The 22,328-nt window shown below is 43.4% G+C and overlaps 1 protein-coding gene across 1 annotated transcript; it reads left to right on the forward strand.

Moving 5' to 3' along the window:
• The first annotated feature begins 5,500 nt into the window (after positions 1-5,500).
• On the forward strand, positions 5,501-11,823 carry LOC128969091 (zinc finger protein 420-like). Its single transcript, XM_054383779.1, has 3 exons — positions 5,501-5,669; positions 5,849-6,457; positions 7,250-11,823. The coding sequence occupies exons 1-3, from the start codon at positions 5,501-5,503 to the stop codon at positions 9,886-9,888; spliced, it is 3,417 nt and encodes a 1,138-aa protein (XP_054239754.1). The 3' UTR covers positions 9,889-11,823.
• Positions 11,824-22,328: the final 10,505 nt, after the last annotated feature.

Below are 22,328 nucleotides of genomic sequence, written 5' to 3' on the forward strand. Positions count from 1 at the left end.
GATTCACAGACGTATAGAATGCATTGGGTTGGAAGAGACCTGGTCCAACCCTCCTACAGTAAGCAGGGACATCTTTGTAGCCACTGTGATCTTCAGTGGCTGTTGCGCTGTGTAAACCATTGAGAGGAGGATGCTGCTGATCCTGGCAAAGGGCTGCTGCACAGCAATTCCCCTTTCCCCTCTGTGTTCCACATCTCCCTTTTTGTCCCCTGCGATAGGAAATCGGGTGAATGCTTGCCATCAGTACCCACCAGACCTGGATGCATCAAAGTAAGTATAGTCAGCAGGCAGAAGGAAGTGATTCTGCTTCTCTGCTCTGGTGAGACTCCACCTGCAGTGCTGTATCCAGCTCTGGAGTTCTCAGCATAGGAAAGACATGGACCTGTTGGAGCAGGTCCAGAGGAGGGCTACAAAAACTGAGTGGGCTGGAACACCTCTCCTCTGAGGAAAGGTTGAGAGAGTTTGGGTTGTTCAGCCTGGAGAGACCTCACTGCAGCCTTTCAGTATTTAAAGGGGCATATAAGAAAGATGACAATAGTCTTTTCACAAGAGCTTTTTGCAACAGGACAAGGGGTAATGGTTTTAAACTAAAAGAGTGGAGATTTAGACTAGATACAAGGAAGATACTCTTTACAATGATGGTGGTGAAACACTGGTCCAGATTGCCCAGGGAGGCGGTAGATGCCTCATCCCTGGAACCATTCCAGGTGAAGTTGGACGGTGTCTGAGCAACATGGTCTAGTGAAAGATGACCCTGCTCACTGCAAAGGAGTAGGACTAGATGACCTTTAAAGATCTCTTCCAACCCAAACCATTCTATGATTCTGTGAATAAGGGCTACCAACATAACTGTATGTACAGGAAAATTACTCTTTCTAGTATGCACCTGGCTAGCATTTATGGAAGGCAAAAGAGTAGATAAACTTAGAGGTAGGCACATACTTAGCTTCGGATGTTACTGGTTTTCTCTATCCTGTTTCAATTTTCCCACTGTAACATTTCTGTGCATATAAAACAAATTTTTGCAAACAGTTATGGCTACCTGTCAAAGCTCTCAGGGATCTGGCTGAATTTTAACTGGATAGAGAAGGTTACACCTTGTCCTTACCTTTATGTAATATCCATGCATGTTTTAATCAAACACTGCTGTATGTTAATCATTACACTTTTACTTTAATTCAACCCAAGGCAGTACTAAAGTGAGCTACATATAGAATGCCTGATTGGGGATCAAAACCAGACCAAACAGGTGCAGCTGCATGTGCATCAGGAAGCACAGCACTGAAGATAAGGCCTGCACTTAGGTTCTTGTATGCTTTTTACAGGAAGAAAGGATATAGGAGAGGAAATTCTTCTCATTGGAATGGTTGTGCCACCATCTTCATCAAGTTACCACAGGCATCTGCATGTCCATGGGTCACAGGGTGCATATTTGCCTTAATGAACTGGAGAATTACCATGAATAAGAACAAATTCTGTTATTCACAACTTATGGGCCTTTAAATATGGGGGCTGAACATGAATATCCAGCACTGCAAGAAGAGCAAACTGAAACATCAGCATCAGATTCTTTTGGATGAAGGACTTGAGGATGCCAGTTCAGACATTGTGTTCCATAAAGTCAAAATCTTCTGACTGGAGAAACAACAACAACAACAAAAAAAAAAAAAAAAAAAAAAGGGGGGAGGGGGAAGGGGGGCAGGGCAACAATTGAAAGAAAGAGCAAATGCCTTGATCAAGAATCAAGAAGGTTGGAAGAGACCTCAAAGATCATCGAGTCCAACCTGTCACCCTAAACCTCATGACTATCTAAACCATGGCACCAAGTGCCATGTCCAATCCCCTCTTGAACACCTCCAGGGATGGTGACTCCACCACCTCCCTGGGCAGCACATTCCAATGGCCAACCACTCTCTCTGTGAAGAACTTTCTCCTCACCTCCAGCCTAAACCTCCCCTGGCACAGCTTGAGACTGTGTCCTCTTGTTCTGCTGCTGGTTGCCTGGGAGAAGAGACCAAACCCCTCCTGGCTACAACCTCCCTTCAGGTAGTTGTAGACAGCAATGAGGTCTCCCCTGAGCCTCCTCTTCTCCAGGCTAAACAGTCCAAGCTCCTTCAGCCTCTCCTCATAGGGCTTGTGCTCAAGGCCTCTCACCAGCCTCGTTGCCCTTCTCTGGACATGCTCCAGCAATTCAACATCTTTCCTAAACTGAGGGGCCCAGAACTGGACACAGTACTCAAGGTGTGGCCTAACCAGTGCTGTGTACAGGGGTACAATGACCTCCCTGCTCCTGCTGGCCACACTATGCCTGATGCAGGCCAGGATGCCATTGGCTCTCTTGGCCACCTGGGCACACTGCTGGCTCATGTTCAGCTGCTGTCACCCAGTACCCCCAGGTCCCTTTCCACCTGGCTGCTCTCCAGCCACTCTGACCCCAGCCTGTAGCTCTGCATGGGGTTGCTGTGGCCAAAGTGCAGCACCCGGCACTTGGATTTGTTGAATGCCATCATGTTGGACTCTGCCCATCTGTCCAGCCTGTCAAGGTCCCTCTGCAGAGCCCTTCTACCTTCTAACAGATCAACACCTGCTCCCAGCTTGGTGTCATCTGCAAATTTACTGATGATGGACTCAATCCCCTCATCCAGATCATCAATAAAGATATTGAACAGGATGGGGCCCAGCACTGATCCCTGGGGGACACCACTAGTGACAGGCTGCCAGCTGGATGTGGCACCATTCACCACCACTCTCTGGGCTCGGCCCTCCAGCCAGTTCCTAACCCAGCACAGAGTGCTGCTGTCCAAGCCATGGGCTGACAGCTTGGCCAGGAGTTTGCTGTGGGGGACAGTGTCAAAGGCCTTGCTGAAGTCCAGGTAGACTACATCCACAGCCTTTCCTACGTCCACCAGGCGGGTCACCTGATCACAGAAGGAGATCAGGTTGGTGAGGCAGGACCTGCCGTTCCTAAAGCCATGTTGGCTGGGCCTGATTCCTTGGCCATCCTTCAGGTGCGCAGTGATTGCCCCCAAGACAATCTGCTCCATGATTTTTCCCTGGCACTGAGGTCAGGCTGACAGGCCTGTAGTTCCCAGGTTCTTCTGTCCATCCCTTCTTGTGGATGGGTGTCACATTGACCAGTTTTCAGTCTTCTGGGACCTCTCCAGTGAGCCAGGACTGGTGGAAAATGGACAGAGGCTTGGCCAGCTCATCTGCCAGCTCTTTCAGCACCCTAGGGTGAATCCCATCAGGTCCCATGGACTTGTGAATATCCAAGTGACTCAACAAGTCTCGAACTAATTCCACATGGATTTCAGGAGTACAGCACTGCTCCTTGACCCCATCAACCAGCTCAGGAGGCCAGTTATCCTGAAGTCCTCCTGCCTTACTGTTGAAAATGGAGGCAAAGAAGGTATTTAGAATCTCAGCCTTCTCCTCATCCTTAGTTACAATGTTATCCTCCACGTCCAATAAAGAGTGGAGGCTCCTCTTGCCCCTCTTTTTAGCATTAATATATTTATAAAAATGCTTTTTGTTATCCTTTGATGTTGTGCAAGCACTGTTCAGCCAAAAATACTGGTGTGTTATCACCCTGTTTTGGTCACAAATACAAAACACAGCACCACACTGTCAGCTATGAAGAAAATCAACTCTATTACAGCCAGATCCAGTACAATAATTTACTTCACCTTCCATTAAATCTTTTGGGCCTAAAGACACAATGGCTTCTCTTTTATTCCCTCCAGTTTATAAACTGAGTTGGCAAGGACCGGGCACAGAAGAGTAAGTAAGAGTGGGACAAAGCAGGCTTTAAGCCCTGAGAAACCACTGATTGACCAGGAAAACCCTCCTACTAGATGCCATTCAGGAAAGCAGTACACTAATTTCTGAGCTCAGACCCTCACCACCATACTCTTCAGTTGGCACCCAGCAAATATGTCCTCAGACCTGCCCTGCAACAACATCTCCCCTCCCTTGAACACTCTCAGACCTCCAGCTTCCATCCTGAGAAGCAGAGCCAAAGGAAACCCAGTTTTCCATGACCCATAAGGGGATACCTTCCTGCTCTCTACAGTTACCTGAAAGAGGTTTTGGTGGGGTGACGTCAGTCTCTCCTCCGAAGTAACTGGTGACAGGCCATGAGGAAATGGACTCAAGCTGCTGGGGTGCTGGTTGATAGTAGGCTGAACATGAGCCAGCAGTGTACCCAGGTGGCCAGGAAGGCCAATGGCATCCTGACCTGTATCAGGAATAGTGTAGCCAGCAGGACAAGGGAGGTTATTCTTCCCCTGTACTCAGCCCTAGTCAGGCCACACCTTGAGTATTGTGTTCAGTTCTGGGCTCCTTAATTTAAGAGAGATGTTGAGGTACTAGAACATGTCCAGAGAAGGGCAACGAAGCTGGTGAGGGGTCTGGAACACAAACCCTATGAGGAGAGGCTGAGGGAGCTGGGGTTGTTTAGCCTGGAGAAGAGGAGGCTCAGGGGAGACCTCATTGCTGTCTACAACAACCTGAGGGGAGGTTGTAGGCAGGTGGGGGTTGGTCTCTTCTCCCAGGCAACCAGCAACAGAACAAGAGGACACAGTCTCAAGTTGTGCTGGGGGAGATATAGGCTGGATGTTAGGAGGAAGTTCTTCACAGAGAGAGTGATTGCCCATTGGAATGGGCTGCCCAGGGAGGTGGTGGAGTTGCCATCGCTGGAGATGTTCAAGAGGAGACTGGATGAAGCACTTATTGCCACGGTCTAGCCGATTGCTTAGGGCTGGGTGATAGGTTGGACTCGATGATCTTGGAGGTCTCTTCCAACCTGGTTGATTCTATGATTCTATGCAGCAGGTGAGGTTTAGGTTGGCTATTGGGAAACCTTTCTTTACTGAAAGCATGGTCAGTCATTGTAACATGTTGTTCAAGGTGGTAGTGGAGTCACCATCCCTATAGGTGTTCAAAAAGTGTGCAGGCATGGCATTTCGGGACACAGGTTAGTGGGCATGGTGGTGCTAGGTTGATGGTTGGACTTGATATTGGACGTCTTGTCCAACCGTAATGATTCTATGATCAGACTATCACAAGCACCTCCATGTTTCTGCGGGACGAAGGGATCATTTCCGTGTGAGAAAGGAACGGCCGGGAGCACCGAGAGGTCGAGCCCTCACAGCTTGCCTGGTGGGCTTTTGCAGAGCTTTCGAAAACCCTTCCTTCCTTACCCAGGGCTGGTGCATTCTGGCCCAGGTAATGGGTAAACAAACTTTTTTAACCAACTGAAAACCGCCGACCATAAAACGAGCCGCCGACTACTACCCGCCCCGCCGAGGAACAGCAAACACGCCCCCTTGCGCGCCCTCCACTCACAAGGCGGTGGTCGTGTCCCTCCCCGCCCACTGGGGCAGCACGTAACTGGCAGCGCCAGTCCCCGCCCCCGCGCGAGTCCGTTGCGCACGTCAGCGTGCGACGGCGGCGCGGCTGCTGCGGGCCCGGTCGGAACAGAGCGAGCCGAAACCGGGGGATGTCGAAGCAACAGGGGATGTCGGACGAGCAGGGGATGTCAGACGAGCAGGGGATGCCGGAAGATCAGGGGTTGCTGGGGGAACAGAGGATGGCGGAGGAGCAGGGGTTGCCGGAGGGGCAGCGGTTGCCGGAGGGGCAGGGGTTGCCGGAGCCGGCGGACGGCAGCGGTAAGTGCGCGTTTTTCAGGAGGGCGGGGCGTGAGAGGCGCAAGTGGATGGCGAAACTGGACGGGAAGCGGAGGCAGTGGCGGGCTGGGCTTGTGCATGCGCGGTGGGCACAGCCGGGGAGCCGCAAGTTATTTGTAGGCCTGGAACTAGCCCTAAAAGTCGGGATTTTTGGTCCTCAGAGCCGGATGTCTTTGAAATTGACCTCCCGATCACTGTGTTGGTGCTGAGCGATGATGATTTTCTCCAAGATGACACCGAAGAGCAGGCGGCGTCCGTTCCCGAGGTGAAGCAGGATGGTGAACAGGAGGTTAACACAAATAAAAGTGATGGGACACCTCTAAATGACAGAAACAGTTTAAGGGTTTGTGTAGAAAACGAGAATGCTTCAAATAAGGATAATGTGAAATGCTCTGAAGAAATACGTGTTGCTGAGATTGAGTGTAACAACACAAAAACATTTTTAAGTGATTCGTGTGATTCAAGCACAGATAAATACAGTCAGAACTGCTCGTTGTCTACATTGTTTTGCAAAACAGAGTTTACAGAGGTACACAAAGCCAACGACAGAGAAGAATGTGATGGTGATGATGGGCTCCAGAAGATTCCTCTTCTCTCTACTGTTCTCGAGGGTGGAGATGAGGCTATCGAGACAAGCAGACAGGTGACATTGGCAGCAATACACAAACATGGAGAGGAATTTCTCAGTGTTGCAAGTGTTCCTTCTGATGGCAGTCAAGAGAAACAACCAGAAATCCACAAGAAGATGGAGACAACTGTTGAAATGGAAGGTAGACAATTGTATCTTAATAAGACTAGTGTAATTAAGTAATCTGATAAATCACAAGTTTTGTGAAATACAGGGGGAAGTGTATAGGACGAGTGGCAAACACATTTATTTTACAGTAAGCATTTCAAGATAGATTAAAATCCTATGTAGCAGAAAGAGAATATTGGCTGGAGTATGCTTACTTTCACAGACTCATGGAAAACAGTGAAACTGCAATAAATGGTTACTGTTTCATTCAGCAGTTTGCAAAAGGGCAGCCTTTCATTGGGAAAAAGAATATGAAAATAAAAATGTGACATTAGGGAGAGAAAACAATTCTCATAAATATTAGAGGCATAATTTAGGTTTAAAATCTACTGTGCCTTATAGCAGATGGAAGTTATTCAGGAGGAAAGGCATAGAGAAGTACTAAGAGTATTATCCTTTATAACAGAAAACAACAATGAAGCTCTAGCAAAGTTTGTTGACAGTACTTTCACAGGAATTCTGGCATAATTAAAAACTGTAGGGGATGCAGTGTTATGAAATTCAGAAGTTGGAGTGAAAAGATGGAAAGAAAGAGGCTCCTAACTTGGATTTCTTCTTCTAAAATTATATTTAAATGTTGGGGGGAACAGATGGATGACATGGAGAGAGACATTAGGAAAGAAGTGGAGATAGGAAGTGTTAAGGAAGCAAAAGAAGTGGAGAGCAGTCAAGTTGTTCATTTGGGATTATTACTATTAATTATGAATACTGGTGATTGTATGAAATGTCATGCGTGTGACTTTAGATCCTGAATCTTCTCATTTAGATCTTGATTCTTCAAAGAATGGAGATAAAGAAGTTGAAAAGAGAAAGAGGAGCAAATTTGAAGAAGAAAGTCTGAGTTCTCTTTTGGGACATGACTTGAAAGAAGAATCAGAATTTACATGTTGTTCAGTTCCACTTCATAGTGGATGTGCTTCAGAAGAATTGCTAAAAAATGTAGGGGAAACAGAGGTAAATGCTTCCACTTCTGCTGAATCAAATATTACTGGAGAGCATATTTACAAGACATTAGCAACATTTCCTAGAAAAAGATACTGGCAACAAAAGGCTGTTTCACCTGATGGAAGCCCCACAGAATGCCAAAGTCTTCAAGGTTTATCATGGCTAAGTAATAGTCTGACCATCAAGCCTTTCTCTAAAGCATGTTTTGTAAATAAGCATGAAAGATTGAAGTGTAGGTTTTGTAGTTCGGTGTATAAAAGTAGTGCACATCTCAAGAGGCATGTTTATTCAGCTCATAAAGATAAGAAAATACATAAATGCTGCTTTTGTAGGAGAACCTTTTTCTTTTCTGTCAACCTTAAGAATCACCTTAAATTTCATAAGAAAAGAAGTAAGTTGCAAAAGGCAAGAAAAAATAGAATAAATGTGAGAAAACTAATGCAGAGAAGATCTGAAGAAAGGAAGTCTGAGACTAAGAAAAAAGAAAGTAAATATGATAAATTTTTCATCAAAATTGAAAGGGACTTTACACCTCAGGACATGCCAGTTAGTTTTTCCTGCAAAAGCTGTTTCTTTGTTTCATCAAATCCTAGGAGTTTTATTAATCACATGAAAGGTCATAAAGAGAGACCACCTTACCAGTGTCCTCAATGTGATTATTCCTGCATTAGCTTATCCTATCTGTTAAATCACATGTACTGGCATGCTGGGTATAAGCTGTACCAGTGCAGGTTTTGCACCTTTCTTTCATTGCATTTTGCAAGCATGGTAAGGCATAGCTACATACACACAGGGGCTAAACCCTATTTCTGTGAGTTCTGTGAGTCAGCATTCACAAGCACTACTGGGTTAAAGAGACACAGGAGATTACATGCAAGCGAGGAAACAAGCCAAGGGCAGCAAGTGGGCTTCATAAGTGGAAGAAAGACAGCCCAAAGAGCTCTGAAGCATTATACATGTGATGAGTGTAACACAGTATTTTACAGCAGAGAACATCTCAGCTTTCATAAGAAATTCCATGATCAGTTTAAGGCTACTGTTAATGGTTATGTGAACCAGAGCAATGAATATCATAAAAACAAAATATGCAAAGTTGACAGCAGTTCGCAGAACTGTTCTTCTCTGTCTCTTTCTGGTAAAGACAATGAATGTTTCAGTGGAGAAGTACTGACTTCAGAAATTGACTATGGGAAGGCAGGCGAGGTATGGGACAGTAAGAAAAATTGCCCTGAAAAGAAATTCTCTGCAAACAGCCATAGCAGCAAGAGCTTACCTATTACTGGCAATAGATCAGAAGGTCCTCTGCATTCTTACAAAATGGACACCTTAATTTGCAGAGAGGAACCTCTCTTTAACTCCAGGGACTTTCATTCACAAGATGATAATGTATATGAGAGATGTATGGAAAATCTAGAGGATACACAGCCTTCTAATTTGCCTAGATTTAAAACTTACAAGTGCCAACACTGCAATTATGCTACCGTTAATTATAGCAACTTTAAGTGGCACCTAAAAATACACACCAATGAAAGACCATTTGTATGTGAAGAATGCAATGAGACGTTTAAAACATTGAACCATTTGGAGACACACAGCCTCATTCATGTGAAGAATAGATACGGGTTTTACCATTGCCTCTATGTCGACAGCCATTTAGAGAATCTTGAATTGCACCATGAAATGCATGATGGTATGTGTCCAGAAAGACATTTTGATTCCTTGGAAGGTTCAAGCAATGCCCATTCCTTGCTTGATTCAGATGTCTCTGGAGTTCAGCCAGATGTCCAGAGGGTTAAAGAAACTGATATGCTAGTAGGTCAGCCGCGATTCTATCAGTGTGTGGAGTGTGAGTACGCTACATATACTTTAAGCAATCTTGAACTCCATATCAGAACTCACACAGGCGAGAAACCTTACAGCTGCAGTGTTTGTCAGAAGAAGTTTCGTACCTCCAGTCACCTGAGAAGACACACAGTCACACATTATAATATAGAGCATCTGAAGTGCAGGAACTGTGACTATTCAACAAACAAATGGCTGTCCTTGAAACAGCATCTGGCTTCACACTCCTGCAAGGAAAGTTCATCTACTGGCTCTCTCTACCAAACACAAAATCAAAATCAGCTACCTTTCAAAACATACAAGTGTGAAGAATGTGGCTATTGCACAGCCCACAATGGAAACTTGAAGCTACACCTGAGAATTCACACAGGGGAGAAGCCCTTCAAGTGTGGTCAGTGCGCTGTTGCTTTCCGCACATCCAGCCACCTGAAGCGCCACTTACTGACTCATTTAAAGTTGCGCTGCAGAAGATGTAAATTTTCTACATTAGATAAGCATGCTTTCCAAAAGCATGCAAAAACACACATAAAAAAGTACAAATGTGGAAAGTGTAATGTGATGCTGCCTACCAAGAAAATTCTGGAAAAGCATAAGCAGCAACATACACTTGAAGTATAAGCCTGGGATTTGTAAGTCGTCACGTGATTCTGGAGAGGTTTGCATATTTTTTTGTTGGTTTGCATTTCCCTGCAGCCCCCAGAATAATGGCTGGAAATGCATCCAGCATTTTGGTACAGAGTGAAACTTGACGTATCATTCATCAGTTTAACCACTTTGTCCGTATAACTTACTTTATTGTTTAAAAAGTAATTAAAAACAAATCTCTTGATTAACTGAAAAAATGTTTAAAGTGATGGAAAGGGGTTATTAAGAGGGAATATATGTTTTATTGTGTAGTAATAACATCTCATTTTGAAATCGTCAATGTGTTTGGAGGCTTAATGTTACCTTCCATCTGCTGAAAGTCACATTCCCTAATCCCAGGATCTTCTGCCATGCTTACAAGAGAAGGAAAATAAGCTCACAGAGTTACAGAAACAAAAGATTTGTGGCATCACTGGAATGTTTTCTGTATGTATATAGGTAAAAGATTTATTAGGCAGTTATCTTGTCTGTATTTTTAATACTTTGACAGAAATGATTGTTCCGAAGGAGATGTTTTATGATGCTAAGAATCAATCTTCACTCATATGTAAATGTGTAATGTTAATTTAGTATGCAATGCTTTATCTTTTCTCAGGCTGGTAGTTACTGTGTTGTTTCTTCACATAGAAAGAATATTTTTTGAAGAACTTCTCAATTTAACCACTTGCTGATATATTACAAATATCAGTTACACTGACAACCTTAGCAGTATCTTGAACTACAAAATTAATTTTGTTGAAGAGGTTTACTATGCATAAGGACCACTTGTACCAAACAGCAGTTGTTACCTGTTAGAGTGAAAAAAGATGGATGCTTTTTTCCACTTTATATGAAAATCTAGACAAATCTTTTCTGAGTTTTACAGAGTTACACAGTGCTACAAACTGTGTGGATATCGCTGTCCTATTCTCAATGGCATGGTTAACAGCAGTGTTGCCCTTTTGTGTAAAAAAAGACAATTGCAATTGGCTAGTGCTAACTGTCCCCGATGTTAGTTCAGTCCATGAAACAGCAAAGTAAACCTATAGCTTAGTTTAGAGAATGTAAACATGAAGCTGCTGCTGCTTTTTACTGCTCTCAAATGTATGCTTTTCTTTATTAATATATATAGTCTTGCAGAGGCTTTCTGGTAACAGGAGACAGGTGGTGGAATCTCTCCCTCTTTGGAGATACTCAAAAGCCATCTGTACATGGTCCTGGGCAACCAACTCTAGGTGTCCCTGCTTGAGAAGAGAGTTGGACCACACAACATCTCAAAAGGCCCACAGGCATTCTGTGATCTGGAATGCAGTTTTCCAGGAGTGGATTGAAACTCACAAATAGATGCGTGTATGTAGGGCTAGATCAGTAAAGGTATTTAAAGGATCCAGTTCTTTGTAGCTGCAGTGAAATCAGAAAATACCTGAGACTCTGTACTGTGGCGGTTACAGATCTTTATACTGCAAGCTGGGATGTCACCATTTATTAGTGAGCGATCCAGATCTTAGAATGATTGAACTGACCACCTGATGGAGTAGTGAGAAAGAACGTTATACCAATATGAATAAAGAAAAGCATTTTGGGGAAATACTAACACTTAGATAAGCATGGAGGTATTTTTACTTGCATTACTGTATAATTCTGGACATTTATTTGAAGAAAACTTTGGGTATAAAGGGAAACAAAAAGTGAAGAGAATTCTAAGCCTGTTTACCAGATGAGACTAGGAAAGCTAAGTCTGATAGAGAATAATTGTTTAAAAGTATGGTGTACAGTGATCTAGAAGGGAACTAAGTTTTAAAACATTTGTAAACACCCTAAGTTTCTTTTTAGTTATAAGTAAGAACAGCAAAAGATGCAGCTTGGTGAGTTTGTAAGATTAGTTGGCTGTAATAAAAATAAACTGTTTCCTGACTCAAGGTTCCTCTCTGGTCCTTATGCACTGCATTGCCCTTCACATTTGGGAAATGGAAATGATTCTCAGTCTGCCAAATCACAGATACTTCAATATATAAGGACATACTGGTTTTAAAATAAGGGCACAGGCTCTTGTTTTTTGTTTCTGGGTGTTTTTTTGTGTGTGTGTGTGTGTTTTGGTTTTTTGCTAGATGTTTCTCATATTTTTTTTATTTTTGCAGTTTTGGAAAAGAAGTCTTAAACTGTACTATGAGGTTATCTATTTCAACCAAAAAACCTGTGCTTTTTCTTGTAAACACATCTTGAATTTGGACAGAATGGTAAAATGTAATAAGAACTTACCTATTGACAAACAACTTGAACAAGCAAATGCCATTTTATCTACCATGCATCTAAATAAGTAAATAAAAATAAAGCAAGAGGTTTCAAAAAAAAATGAATATAGGTGAGTCAGACCATGCGGCAATGTGTGGGTAACCATTTATCTACACATTTTTCTACAACAGAAGGAACTACAATAGGGCAGGTAACTTGGCTCAAACAGTGGCTTTTAAAGCAGGCAAGGCAAGTACCTAGCATGTACCAGAGAGAAGGAGAAAACATGAGTGAGAGAGAATGGTGGAGAAAAAAGTGAGGTAAGATTGGAGGTGAAAGGAGAAAAGTAGCATCACTCAAGTTCCAGTAATGTCTCATGGGGTTGATGTCTTCTTAGTGTTGGGTGCACATTGACAGTTCATGGTGCTTCCTTTTATTCATGAAATGCCTTGATTCCCTGCCTGTGGCTGGTTGGTGGAGGTGTTCCCAAAGACGGGTGGGTCAGACGCTGCTCGTGTGGTGGCTCAGGTGCTTTGGGACCCCAGTGTAGCTAAGTCATTCTTGGGGTGCCTGCACATAGTGTTGGGTGCTCTCAGAACAGTGAGCACCACCAATATTCTGGGTGATTCCCCTTTGTGCAGGCAAGGTTGTGAAGCAACGGCCTTGAGTTGGCACAGGTGTAGGCACCATGCAGCATCTGAATGGCAATGTACTGTTCCAGGATGCTTGAGTACAAAGAAAGGGGATTAGAGAAGCAGCCTGATTTAGACAAACTTCAGAGAAACCATCTGTTTGGAACAAACATCTGTGGCAGTATAGCATCCGCAAACAGTTAAGTAACTTGTCCAGCGTTCAGCTCTTGAGACTTCTGAATCCAAATGGTCTTTTTGAGATACTCTGTGATGGCACCAGGAATGATGGATCACCATCTGTTGAGCTCTCGTAGTGACAGCTACTTTCTCCTTGGGAAGATGACAATGTTTGCGATTTTGTTGTTGTTTGCTGTTGTTTTTTTGTGTTTCATAGCTTTTAGAAGCAGACAGTTGTTGATGTCTCCATGCTGTCCCACCTCTGTGAGTTAGTAGCATTTAGTCCCTTTTCTTCTGCAGTGGCTGTCCTGAGAAAGTGCCTTCAAATAGGTGATAGGATTTATCTGCTGTTCTAACAGCCCTTCTGTTTCTTGCAGTGCTCCTGTACCCCAGCATTTGTCTGGAACTGTGTAGGTTCATGTTTCTCAGTTTATTCCTTTCAGGTGTTCCAGAGATTTGGCTTGCTTTATCAAAAGTTATCTGGAGCTGTGTACTTGTTTAAGAAACGACCTCTGTAAAAGATTGTGGGCTTGCTTCTTCTTGTAGTGACTGGTTTATTCTTGACATCTGGGACAGCACCTCTCGGTAGTGTATCATCAGCGCTCATATACACTGTAATTTCACAGAATCACAGAAACATTTAGGTTGGAAAAGACCCTCAAGATCAACCAATAACCGTACTCTACAAGGCTTACCCCTAAACCATATCCCAAAGTACCACATCTAAAAGACCTTTAAACATGCCCAAGATTGGTGGCTCAGCCACCTCTCTGGGCAGCCCATTCCAATCCCTGACCATTCTTGTTCTGAAATTTTTTTTCCTAATATCCAGTCTAAACCTATCCATTTGCAGCTTGAAGCCGTTCCCTCTTGTTCTATCACTTATTACCTGTGAGAAGAGACCAGCACCAGCTTCTCCACAACATTCTTTCAGGTAGCTGTAGAGAGTGATGAGGTCTCAGCCTCCTCTTTTTCAAACAAAACAGCCCCAGCTCCTTCAGTTGCTCTTCGTAAGATTTATTACCCAGGCCCTTCACCAGCTTCACTGCCCTCCTCTGCACTGGCTCTAGCACCTCAACATCTCTCTTGTATCGAGGTGCCCAAAACTGGACACAAGACTCAAGGTGTGGCCTTGAGCATTGTGCCCAGTTGTGACAATAACTTCTCTGCTCCTGCTGGACAGAGCATTTCTAATACAAGCTAGGATGCCACTGTCTTTCTTGGCCACCTGGGTACACTGTTTGCTTGTATTCAGCTGCTTGTCGATTAGAACCCCCACGTCCCTTTCTGCCAGACAGCTTTCCAGCCACACTTCCCCAGGCCTGGAGCGTTGCTTGGGGTTGTTGTGACCCAAGTGCAGGACCTGGCATTTGGCCATGTTGAAGTTCATCCCGTTAATGTTGGCTCATCGATCCAATCTCTCCAAGCCCCTTTGTAGAACCTCCTTACCCTCATGTAGATCAACACTCCCACCTAACTTGGTGTCATCTGTGAACTTACTGATGATACACTCTATGTCTTCATCAAGATCAAAAAAGATGTTAAACAGAAGTGGTCCCAACACTGAACCTTGAGGCACATGACTTGTGACTGGCCACCAGCTGGATTTAACTCCATTGACCACCATTCTTTGGGCCTGCTCACCCAGTCAGTGCTTTATCCAGCAGAGAGTGTGTTCATCCTAGCCATGAGCAGCCAGTTTGTCCACAAGAATTCTGTGGGAAACGGTGTCAAAGGCTTTTCGAAAGTCTAGGTAGACAATATCCACAGCCTTTCCCTCATCCAATAGTTGGGGTCATCTTGTCATAGAAGGAGATCAGGTTTGTCAGGTAGGACCTGCCCTTCATAAACCCATGCTGACCGGGCCTGATCCCCTGGTTGTCCTCTATATGGCATGTAATGGTACTTGAGATGACCTGCTCCATGACCTTCCCTGCTACTGAGGTTGGACTGACAGGGTTATAGTTTCCTGGATCCTCCTTTTTTCCCTTCTGGTAGATAGGTGTTATATTTGCCACCTTCCAATCCATTGGGACCTCCCCAGGACTTCAGGTAAATAATGGAAAGTGGCTTGGCGAGCACATCTCCCAACTCCCTCAGCACCCTCACATGTAGCCCATACGGCCCCATTTACTTGTGTGCATCTAAGTGCTGTAGCAGATCACTGACCACTTTCTCATTTATTGTGATGACCTCATTCTGATTCCCCTTCCTGACTCCTAGTTCATGAGGCTGGGTGTCTAGGGGATTGCTGGTTTCAGTGCTAAAGACTGAGGCAAAGCAGACATTGAGCACCTCAGCCTTCTCCTCATCCTTAGTCACTATGTTTCCCTCTGCGTCCAATAAAAGATAGAGATTTCCCCTAGTCCTCCTTTTGTTGTTAATGAATTTATAGAAACATTTTTTATTATCCTTAATGGCTGTAGCTAGGTTGAGCTCTAGCTGTGCTTTGGCTCTCCTAATTTTCTCCTTGGGCTACTATACCCAGGGTTCTCAGTGGCAAAGCCAGCTACATCCCCGTCCCTCTTTAAAACTAGTTTAAAGCCTTGTCAATGAGCCCAGCCAACTTGTGTAAGGATTCTTTTTCCCTTATGGCTCAGATGAACTTCCATCTGTGGCCAGTAGACCTGGTGCCAAGAATACTTCCCTGTGGTCAAAAGAGCCAAAGCTCTGCTGGTGGCATCAACCTCTAAGCCACGTGTAAATCACATGGACTTTTTTTTCTTTCCTTCAATATCTCTTTCTGTCACTAGAGGGATTGAGGAGAACATCACTTGTGCTCCCGAGCCCTCAAGTAATCTCCCCAAAGCCCTGAATTCTTTTTTAGTTGCTTTTTTTTACTCCTATACATTGCCTCATCACTTCTAATCTGCATAATCAACAGCAGATAATAGTCTGATGGCCACACCAGATTGGGGAGTCTCTTAGAAATGTCCTTAACTCATGCCCCAGGCAGACAGCAGACCTCCCTGTGGGATGGATCAGGCCTGCAAATTGGGCCCTCAGTTCCCTGAGAAGGTAATCCCTTGCTACTACCACCTTTCTTTTTTTCTTGTTTGCGCTAGTCCTCAGTCATGGGATTGGCTGACAAGTCCTGGGTAGCTCTGTGCATGGACATTCATCTCCATCCTCGTTCATCTGGCCTTCTGTTTCAAGACCCCCATACCTGTTGTGTGTTGGCAACTGGGAAGACTGGGGTTTTGGGAAGGGGCTTGCCTGCCTCTCCTGCCTCACTGGGGAGGGACCTGCCTCCTTCCCCCCCCCCCCCATCTCTTACGTCTATTTCTGGGTGACAAGAGGGCATGGGATCCCCTGCTTCTTGTGCCACCCAGACCTGCTGTCCTTTGCTCAGGGATGGCAGAGCCTGGCTCCACAAGTCTATCTCCTCTTCATATTCCCTTATAGTCCTTAGCCTCTCAACTCCTTCCTTCAGCTCAGCCACTAGGCTGAGCAGATTGTTCACATCTAATACATGTGTTGTCTCCTCCCCCCTCCACTGCAAGTGCCAGACTCTGGCACTCTCCACAGCCAGGGGACCTGGACACCTACATGTCTGCCCAAAACCTCTGTCTGGGTACACTCAGTTCTACTGACAACAGCCCTCAGCCTGGTTGTAACCGTGGCTGGATCTCTACCACTGACTGACTTCACAGGCTGCTGGGACTTGTCTGGATGACTCACCTTGCTTGTTAATTGACCTTGCTTGCTGGCTGCACACCGAAAAAGCTGCTGATCTCCCAGTCTGCCATTAGGACAAGGTTGGTGCAGTGATTTCTCGTCTGTTCTTAAGAAATTTGATCAGGTTTAAAACCTGGTCTGTTCTGTTTATGCCTTAACAAAGGTGAGCTTGGCTGTGCATGTGGGGGAAGCTGTTCAAATTCTGTAGCTGTGGTGACACTTGGGTAATTGAAATCATTCCTACCTCTGGTATGTGGTAAGAAGGCTTAGGGGAAACCTTGTTACCACATACTGGTACATAGAGGATGTCTACCAGGACAATGGAAACTCCTTTTTCACAAGGGGTCACATGGAAAAGACAAGGGGTAGTGGGTACAAGTTACTCGTGAGGAGATTCTGATTGGAATCCAGAATCACAGGGGGAACAGTTAGACATTGGAATCATCTCCCAGGGGAAGTCGTGGATTCCCCTACACTGGATAGTTTGAAGACTTAGCTTGACAGGGTGCTGGGCCATCTCATTTAAACTACACTCTCACCTGGAAAGGTTGGACCAGATGATCCTTGGGTCCCTTCCTTATGAAACAAGCCTGTGCTGACTCTCCTTGAGCCACAGGTCCATTTTCTGTTTCAAGCTCTCAACTGTGTATTTCTGCATTTCCAACTCTTCCTCAAGTTTCCTGCACCTATGGTGATAGTCCATTTCAGCCTGCTTCCCTTGCTGTAGCTGTTCATGACAGCTTTTAAGTCTTTCTTGCAGATCTTCCACTTGTATTTTGTACAACATCATGTTTTCCTCAGCCATATACTTGTCCTGCTGAAGAGCAATACACTGTAGTTTTATGTAAAAAATGTCGTTTTCTGTGATGCTATGAGATTCCAGTAATTTTTCAACCTTTTTCCTAAATTCCTCTGCAGAGTGTTTAAACTCAGCAGATTCTTCCTGAAACAGAATCATCTTCTTGCATGCCATTTGTTCATCCAGAGTCTTCTGGTGGAGTTCATCCTGCAATTTTTTTAATTTATTACTTAGCTCTTGTATATGGGCATGTTGTAGTTTTACCTTCTGCTCACTCACTCTCTTTTCTACAGTCAGAGAATTAATTTGGGCAGTTAGGTTTGTAACCTCCTGGTCAATGGTGAGGGTGGAAGCACTCTGTTTATCACATTTTTGTTTATATTCAAGGGCTAAGTCTTTTGCTTTTGCTAGATCAGCTTCTAGGCTTTTGATTTTACATAGGAATTTTTGCTCCATTATTGTTTGCTTGTGCAGTTGTTCATTTGTTTTATGCAGTTGCTCTTTGAAACCCTCTGCTAGGCCTTTTAATGTATCATTTTCCTCCTGAATGCTTTTTTTTTCAAGAGTCATCTTCTCTGTCATAATTAGTTTTGTTTCAGTGTTCCATTTCATAAGCCCCTCTATCTTTTTTTTCAGTGTTTCTGATTTCTGATTACTTTTGGTCAATTCATTCTTCAGCCTCTGAATTTCCTGCTGGTTTTCTTTCTCTACTTCTGTTTTTTGAAGCAGCTGTTCTTGAATTTTCTTACATTGGTCTTGAAGATTATTTGCTTCTTGTTTGTACAAGTGTGTTCTGTGTTCAGCCTCCAGTTTCTCTTCTTTAAGACAATTAATTTGAGAATTTAAATGTTTGATAGTGATTTCTTTTTTTGTCTGTGATACAATTAATTCCTCTATTTCTCTTTTTAGCTGTGACTTTTCTTGCTGAATGCATTCCAGTTCCTTCTCATAGTTCTTCTTAATTTTCTTCAGGTCTACCGTTTCTTGCATAATTTCTTCAGCTTTACCTGTCATTCTGTGTAACTGCTTGCCCAGGTCTTTCAACTGCTGCAAATATCGCTGCTCTGCTTGTTCTTTTTCCTGCAAGTTAAGTTTCAGGCATTTTAGTTCACTGTTGACTTGATCTATTTTTTCTTTGAATAAACAAGACACGATTTCTGAAGCCCAACTTCATTCAGTGGTAAGCATCAAACAACAACTCACACGCGCTTTTTCTCCAGACAAATAGGTAGAACAGACAGTAAGCCAAACACTAGGTATAAGAATTCCCAAGGAAAAAGTGGCCTACCATTTCTGGATCAGTTTAGAATGAATTGGAAGAAGGATTTTATGCTTGCAAGCGAAAAATAAAAACAAACAAAAACCCCAACCAAATAAAAAAAAACCAAGAACCACAAGAGAAGTTTAGAAATCTCCTCCACAAAGAGAAACAGGTTTTCTGTAGTCCAATGTTTATCCTAAGTACCTTTGTGCTATGCCTCTTATCTCTGCTGTCCATTAGTGCAAACAGCACTCAAATCTTTACATTTCTGGCTGTGGTCTAACTTGTACTGCATAGGTATTTTTCTCCAACTTACATTTGCACTGATGCCTTCACCATTTTCTCTTGCTTCCAGAAAAGCATCATGAAGTGATGACACGTAAGTTATTACTGACTTCTCATCAGGTGTGGAAACATCAACATCTAAAAAACAAGACAGCACAGCACTTTACCATGTAGGTGTAAGAATGTTCATGAATATGCTACAACCTGCAGGCAGTTTGGATTTTACTTTAATGTCAGGGGGTTGCAACAAAACCCATTGCAGCTCTCTTACCTTCAGGATCCAGAAGTCGGGCAACACCAAGTTTTTCTGCTGCAAAAAAGGCGTGTTCTAAATTTGCACGGTTGCTTTGAACAGCAACACTAGTCATGTCTATCAGGTCTGGCCTGTCAAATAAAATCAGTAACACTTGGTTACAACTCTGTACCAGTTCTAAACCACTGCTGTGTTAGTAAAGCAAGCTCAGAGCATGAATGGATAGATAGATCTTGTTGCTCTGATGAGCTTTGATGCCAAAGTCAGCTTAATCAAGAGAGATCTGTGGGCAAGATCTTGGGAGCGGACACAGCCAGGCCAGCTGACCTAAACTGGCCAAAGAGGTATTCTATGCCATATGAAGTCAGCTCAGGTAGCTAAGCTAAGTGAAAGAAGGAAGTGGGGGTACATTCATTGATGGTGTCTGTCCTCCAGAGCAACCATTATGTGTATTAGAGCCCTGCTTACTGGGAATGACCAAAACACTGTCTGCTGATGGGAAGTAGAGAATAACATCTTTCTTTGCTTTTGCTTTGCATTATTAAATTGCTTCTATCTTATTATGGGCCTTTTGTTATATTTTCCTCTCTCTCCTGTTAATCCAAGAAGGGGAGTGATAGAGCAGGTTTGGTGGGCATTTGGCCCCGAGTCAGGGCCAAACCACCAAAACAACTAACAAGGCATCCTTTGACTGCAAAGAGTGTTTTACAGGAAGAGCCAGTGTCATCTCCACCTCTGCAGTGCTGGAAGAGGCATAAACCACAGAGCCCTCTCTCTACATCCACTAAGATGGTGTCATTAACCTTTTCCAAGAGAACAAATGGAGCACTTACCTATATTTATGAATGATGGCATTAAATAATCTCCCGTCACGCCAGCAGGTAGTGAAATTTTCACAGCCCATGCCAGCGTAACCCTGGGCTGCCTGCTGCGACCACAGGAGCAGTCTCTCTTTAGCAGACATGTCTTCTGACTCTCCAGTAACGTGGATATCAGATATCTAAAATAGAGGTAGATAAGCACATCTAATTAATTTGTTACATCTAATGACATGTAATCAATGAATCAATTGCAGTGACACAAATCTCATTTACAGGGAAAACTGATAGTCACGGCTGTAGAACAAAAGTTTCTGAGAAGCATGTTAAGAAAATAAACATTTTGCCCAATATAGAAGGTTTGAATTTGTATTATCTATGTATTAACAACTTCACATCAGAAAAAGCAGGAAAGTATCGGGACCCTTACACAGAAATATTGCTTTCTAGTACACAAATTCCCACATAATGAATATTTTTGTACTTGTTAGAAGTCTGCAGATAGAATAAGACCAGTTTGTCCTAACACCAGAAGAATGTTCAAGATTCAACCCAGTTTTCTCTCACTCCACAGACAGAAATTCAGCAAACACAGGACACCTTCAGATTCAGTTTGCATAGCTAAATAAGATACATCATCAAAACTTTCACATAGACCTTAGCAAAGAGATAGAATGTGCATTTTTGCACAACCTTTATGGAGTCCTGTCTAAGTTGGCCCAAAATCATAACTCTGCACAAGAAATTGACCAAAAACATACTGTCAAGCACAAGCAGAATTACCTGAAAGTGTAAAATGATAGTCCATATCAACCCCAAAGTCAGTTTGGGATTCCCATCCGTTATGTCATCATTTCTAATGTTAACCAGTTTCACCTGCAGTTGTGGAAAGAAAGTGCAGACAAAATGAAATAAATGTGCTATAAGTATGTACTGCTGTACACAGGCAGTGTAGTACACTGGAGTGTAGTGGAGGGGGATTGGCAAGGAGGTACAGTTTGCCCTTTCATGTCTCTTTTGGACATTCTTTAACGTTGCCAGTTTGTAAAGGGAGAGGCAAGAATCCTGTAAGTGTATAAAAGAAATGTAAAAGCACAAAGAAGGACATGGCAGTGTGGGCTTTGAGTGCTTAGCTTGAAGGACATACAGGTGAAATCAAGGCTGAATCTTCCTCAGCACACAAGTGACTCTGCTGCCTTTGTAAGGCACCAGTTCTGCTTTCATCAGGATCAAGGATTGAGAAAGTTTTCCCAAAGCAAATATAATCAAAACAAGGAATGCCTACACAATGTTCTGATTTCTTTGCCTCTGCATTTTGCACTAAAAATTAGGTTGTGAACTGCATACCAGCTAGCGTCTGGGCAGCAGGAAAGATGCTTACATCTACTAGAGGCAACTCCTGGCAAGATCAAGGCAAGCCTACACCACAAGCTGTTCTATAGCATGCATAAAAGAGCAAGCAGAACATATCCTTTATTTATGATCTACAGGGGACAACATTTTCATTAACATTTCGTATTAGTACTTTCACCATACCTGGTGTTTTTTCAAATAGTCAAGTGCAACCTGGACATTTTGCAGTCTGTGGAAATGCATTCGACCTTCCTCTCGGGGCTAAAAGTGGAAAACAATATCTGTGAGATTTTCTTGACAACAAACATGCTGATGTAAAAGGCACAATGTAGAACATTCGAAGCACTACAGTTTTAATGAAGCTAATACCTTTGATGGAAAAGCGTGCTTTAACAGTTTTTAGGGTTTTCTAAGCTGTAGCTGAAATTTTTTCATGCAGTGCATGGCAAGAGAGATCAATGGTCTTAAACAGCAACTATGATCCATGCACACTGACCGTTGCTTCCCTGCAGAGCACTGCTAAGGCCAAGAGGGCTGAAAAACAGCCTGCATGAATCTACCTACAGAAAATAAACTGTAATATATTGTTATTAAAGATGTTTAGTATATTAAGCAAAGCAAGATATAAGTAATGTCATGGGTCTTTATGATGTTGCTTTGGTAAACTGTGAAAGGAAAAGCTTACTTCTGTATGCAACTTTATGATCTAATGTTTATTTAGTGCATCACTGCATGAGCACAATAATAGCAATATATACTGATAAATTCTAACAAAAAAATATCTCTGAAGCACCCAATTTCAAAACATTACCCCATATTATCTCTTGAAGTCACCAACACTAAGGTCTTCAAAAAATCTCACTCACAAACAGGAACCACTGCATTCTGATCTAAAAGCTTACCAAGGTGTCTCCAGAAAGGACTTCTAAGAGTGATATCAGGTTAT

The sequence above is a fragment of the Indicator indicator genome, chromosome 9 (assembly GCF_027791375.1).
Source record: "Indicator indicator isolate 239-I01 chromosome 9, UM_Iind_1.1, whole genome shotgun sequence".
NCBI classification, from domain to species: domain Eukaryota; kingdom Metazoa; phylum Chordata; class Aves; order Piciformes; family Indicatoridae; genus Indicator; species Indicator indicator.

Coding starts and splice junctions, on each gene's coding strand:
- LOC128969091 (XM_054383779.1), top strand. CDS start 5,501: ATGTCGAAGCAACAGGGGATGTCGGACGAGCAGGGGATGTCAGACGAG. Junction 5,670..5,848: donor GGAGCCGGCGGACGGCAGCG/GTAAGTGCGCGT, acceptor TTTGGTCCTCAG/AGCCGGATGTCTTTGAAATT. Junction 6,458..7,249: donor GACAACTGTTGAAATGGAAG/GTAGACAATTGT, acceptor CTTCTCATTTAG/ATCTTGATTCTTCAAAGAAT.